At 36.4% G+C, this 5,060-nt stretch overlaps 1 protein-coding gene across 1 annotated transcript; it reads right to left on the minus strand.

The window, feature by feature from the left end:
- Positions 1 to 2,047: 2,047 nt before the first annotated feature.
- Positions 2,048 to 3,271, minus strand: LOC149795330 (leucine-rich repeat and fibronectin type III domain-containing protein 1-like protein). The gene has a single exon (XM_089963778.1). The coding sequence runs from the start codon at positions 3,269 to 3,271 to the stop codon at positions 2,048 to 2,050; it is 1,224 nt and encodes a 407-aa protein (XP_089819904.1).
- Between the last annotated feature and the right edge of the window lie 1,789 nt (positions 3,272 to 5,060).

Raw genomic sequence — 5,060 nt, forward strand, 5'->3', positions numbered from 1 at the left:
GTGTTTCAGTTCTTAGCGTGTTGTCATTGAGAGCGATCAGTTTAGGTGTTCATGGGTAATGCACTTGACTCGAATCGCCTCGGCACTGAATAGCCTGCTTCTGTTGCTGCGCCATAAAGTACCACGCCAAAACATTCATTTGTTTGAACGCATGGCGTTGATATTCTGGACATAATATAAAGAATTCCAAAGTAGTACTGAAACTTCATGCAGAAAGTTGACCTTTTTCTTTCCTTCTAAATTTATCCATCTTGGAAAATTGAGTCTATATCGTATACGTGGGCAAGACATCCACCGTACGTATATATCTGAAAAAGCCGGTGTGATTCTTGAGCTGTCATGTATAACAGTTATCGATCGTTTTCCTGTTACTGGTTAGTATGTTTGCTTGTTTGTTTTTGGTCTCTGTGGTTTCCTACCCATAAAATCATTATAGATTTGCTTTAATCACCTTTTATCGCCACCTGAGCTCTTTTTCAAATCATTCACAATATCAACTATGACGTGAACGTTATCTTGTATTGTCCTGCTTTTTTTCTATACAAGACGAGACAGTTTTAGATGGAAGCGTTTATATGGTGAACAACACTTGCACGGCGGAATGTTTCTTAATATTTTCGACAGGTTCTCTGTTCAGTACATCACTATACTTTCAGAAAAGGATAAGCAGATAGACGTGTCCACTATTTTGCTGGCACCGAACATTTTAAAACAATGTCCAGACTGACCGGTCCGTTTGAATCTTATTCACCGTATTGTAGGACTTTGAATACTTAGAAAACATGGATAAAAAGAACTAGAATAGAAACCAACAAGTTATTTTTTCAAATAGAATTGTAGAGCTTCTAAACATATAGGTTTAGGTTTAAACTGACATGTTTGATGCCAAAAATACGTGGTCTTCAAAACGCTTGGTATTACAAAAATATTTACAAAAATACTTGATCTTCTTACACAAATACTTAGTCTTACAAAAATAATTTGTCTTCTTACACAAAACACTTGGTCTTCATACAAAAGTAATGGGTCTTCTTACAAAAACACTTGGTCTTCATACAAAAGTAATGGGTCTTCTTACAAAAATACTTGGTCTTCTTGCAGAAATACGTGGTCTTCTTAACAAAAATATTGGGTATTTCTTTCATTCATAAATTTTTGGTCTTACACAAATACTTTGTCTTACAAAATACTGGGTCTTCTTACTAAAATACGTTGTCTTCTTACAAAATACTGGGTCTTCTTACTAAAATACGTTGTCTCCTTAAAAAAAATAATGGGTCTTCTTACAAAAATATTAGGTCCTCTTACAAAAATACTGGGTATTATTGCAAAAATACTTGGTCTTCTTAAACAAAATACTGGGACTTCTTAGATAGAATAAGTCCTAAAAGCAATGCAAAAATAAATAAGTTTAATTGTCCAATTTTCATGCATAAACACAACTTTATAAAGTCAAGCTCGTAGCAGTCTCTGTATTTTTATAATTATTCCAGGTGCAAAATTTCTAAACAAATAATAAACATTTGATTGTAACAAATAGTCTCCAAATCAAAAATCGAAGAAAATTAAAATGGCACTAAATTTCGAGGAAATTTTCAATAATGGAGAGGTCAAGAAATTTAGCTACTCTTAGGCGTGCCCTAATGGCAATATGTATGATATATGACCTTATTTGAAGGGCAAGGTACTTAATTGATGCATTATCAGCAATGTCCTTGCCATGTTACAACTAGCAAACGTTTTACGTACACACAAAAAAATCATTCCATGGATATTGATGAACAAATTACCACTAATAACATCATCGGGTCAACATAAAATAAAATTAATATCTTACCAGAAAAAATGCTAATATATATTGCAGATATGATATACAAATGGTGTCTGGATCACAGTTTTAGTTATTTTACCTTGCAGTGAGCACATGACATGTTTGCAACATTGATTGTCGTATAATTGATGGATGAAAAACCAACCAATGCAACTGTTGTTTTCCAATCTCTTCGTTTTGGAATTCCCGTAATTCGGCCATTTCTGTAAGCATAATTTACCCATGATTCTTTGGTGGACAAATGCACTTTGATTTGTTAAGAGATCGTCTCTTGTTTCTTTTCAATAATTTTGCTTGTCGCAATAAAGATCTCATTAGCGTCTGACAGACCCCGGGCACATCATTCAAAATGTTTTCACTAATTGGACTTAACTGTGGCCAGACGATATTTAGGGATAAAGTCACATTTCCGGCTTGATTTTCTGCAACACATTGATACTTTCGGCTGTGAGGCGACCCGGGTCTCCTAATATACAGGACCGCTTCGTTGACATTGTCGAGCAACCTCGCATTTTCATCTAACCTGGGTTGAAAGACTTCCTGGTTTCCATTAGGCTTTATCCAGGTTAAGGTCGGGACTGGGTCACCGGATGCCATGCATGTGAGAACACCTTTGTAGGATTCAAAAATAACATCTACGTTCTTAAACACAGGAAGGTCACAGCGAATATCTTGGTCAGCCACATGTTCAAATGAACGTCCTTGAAGATGTCGTGGAGACTTACAAGATGGCGGTTCTCCGCCTTCAAACGTCCTTCGAGTCCTGTTAAAGAAGTTTATCAACCAGTTCATTTCACAATTACAATGGATTGGATTTCCTCCTAGTCGAATATGACTTAAAGTTCCAAAAAAATAAAGCCATTCCTTGCTGAAACTTGTAAAATCATTTTGATGTAGCCACAACGATTTCAATGTTCCATTTAGTGGCTGGAACACTGTCAAGCCCATATTCCGGAGCCCACAACTGTGCATATACAGTCCTTGTAATGTTAGGCCAACGAAAGCCCTAGATGAGATTGTAATTCCTGGGTTATCGTTAAGAAATAGATGTTCTAGATTCAAATTCCGAAAAGTATAATTTTCAATTACTCTCATTTTATTGCTACTAAGGTCTAACCATTTCAGTCTCTTCAGATCCACGAAAGCGTTGACGGCTATTTGTTCAATACCACAGTTCCGAAGATACAAATGTTCCAGTTCTATTAAACGGGTAAGGTTCTGCCTTTGAAGTTCTGGATTCTGGAATTGATTGTCGTTCATTATGAGCTGAACAGAGTTCATTGGAACACCATAGGGAATGACGGTTAGATTCTTTCTGTCACAGAACACAATACGGCTCACTGCCGGACAGAAGCAGACGAGAGGGCATGCTTTGGTAACAAATGCCAAGGTCACCAATGTCAACACGAAATTCAGAAAAGTAAGTGTGCATGCCATCATTTTGACTCATTTCTTATCGCCAACATGCTTATAGCGGACTACTTTATAGGTATTGCAAATGTTATTAGCTAAACACGTGATCCGTGAAAGACAACTTTTATTTGCGAACTGTCATCTACATTGTCATCTTTCATTCGAGAAGGACTAACATTGTCACCTTTCATTCGAGAAGGACTAACATTGTCACCTTTCATTCAAGAATTACTAATGTCTCTCGTTACAAATTTTATCAATGAATTGACACTCTAGAATGTGAAACCTTTCATACAGCTTTTAAATTGCTTGTAGCATTTTGATAAACAGAAACTTAATTACACCAGAGTTGATATCTGTTGGATGCGGATTTATCTCTGTTTCCTGATCACAGTGAAATTTGCAGCTAAATCCCAGTCTAGTTCAAATCCACATTGCAGAATAAACTTTATTAAATCCCTCAGAATCACATCTTTGGAAATATGCACTAATATGCCAGATTTTGGGCGTATGCGCAAACCTGTCAAAACAATAAGATTTGCTACATGTCCAGCAGTGTCCAGTAATCAATTGACGCAATGTCTCATGAAGATAATTATTCAGAAATATGTCCATATTATGGCTAAAAATACAGAAAGTTTCAAGCATTCACCAATAACTGTTTTATAGATGTCAGTCACATTCCATATAAGAATATAACATTTTTAAAGTCTCCCAGGCTACCTATGCTGATCTGTTATGTCGATGTGTCCATTCAAATCAGAAATTAAAGGTAACATTTGCTCTCCGCACAAAAGAACAAGAAATAAAAGGAAACATTAGGTTTGCACCCACTTTGACAGAACAGAATTTTCTCTTCATTCTTATCCATCGATGAACGGGTTACCAACAATTGTATATAATTGAAATTCCATGTATTCAAGGAATGTAGTAGCACAGTTGTGACATTGAATCGTGTTTGTCAATTCCACTTGCCTTTTCGAGGCAATGTGACCCCAATGGGTCTAAATCTAGCAAATGTAACTTGACAGATATTTAATAATCTCGGCTGTATAACTACTGAAATACCGCTGATTCATTGGAGTGAAGAGCTGTCAACAAATCATATACTATCTCACGGAGAATCGGCGATAAATGAAGTGTCAAAAGTCTTCAAATGGAAAGTTAAATCTATCACACATCTATGCTATCTATCCCCTCCGAAAATCGACCGCTGCGGGAGAAACGTACAAGATATCACGAAGCACAGATTGAAATTGTAACTTTCCCTCGCCTCATAATACAAGCTGATTTGAGCCGGGTAATTTTCGCTCTCTTTCGCTTTGTGTACATTTGTAAATATATGTTTAAACACAATAGCAGGAATGGTCATAACAATGTATTTGCGTGTCACAGGTAGAATGCAAGAGTCAAGGATTGGTTACATTTGCAAGACTATATCCCGTATCCGCACTTAATGGCCCAAGAAAATCCACGCTACCTTTCATTCATACAGTACTAGTATTTTACCTCGAATCTGGCAAACTTCAGTTGTAAAGGTTTGCTGATGAGGTACAGGTGCTTAGTTTTCCCTTATTTCTACCAAGGTATCACGTGAGGTAATACACTAATTAGGAATTAGCAGCCGTGTATTCTCTTACTGCAAAAGTGCTTGTGCCGTATATAACCACGCACTTCTCCCATCAAATTAAACTAGACTAAAATAGAGTACTCGTTTCGCATGATTCACGCTCTTGTAGCTGTATATTGTGATAGGTTCATACAAGAAAGAAGTCTAGGTGTCGTTGAGTAAACAAAACGAAAAAAAAAAACAAAA

This window comes from Sinohyriopsis cumingii, chromosome 7 (genome assembly GCF_028554795.1).
Source record: "Sinohyriopsis cumingii isolate HCF-2022 chromosome 7, ASM2855479v2, whole genome shotgun sequence".
NCBI classification, from domain to species: domain Eukaryota; kingdom Metazoa; phylum Mollusca; class Bivalvia; order Unionida; family Unionidae; genus Sinohyriopsis; species Sinohyriopsis cumingii.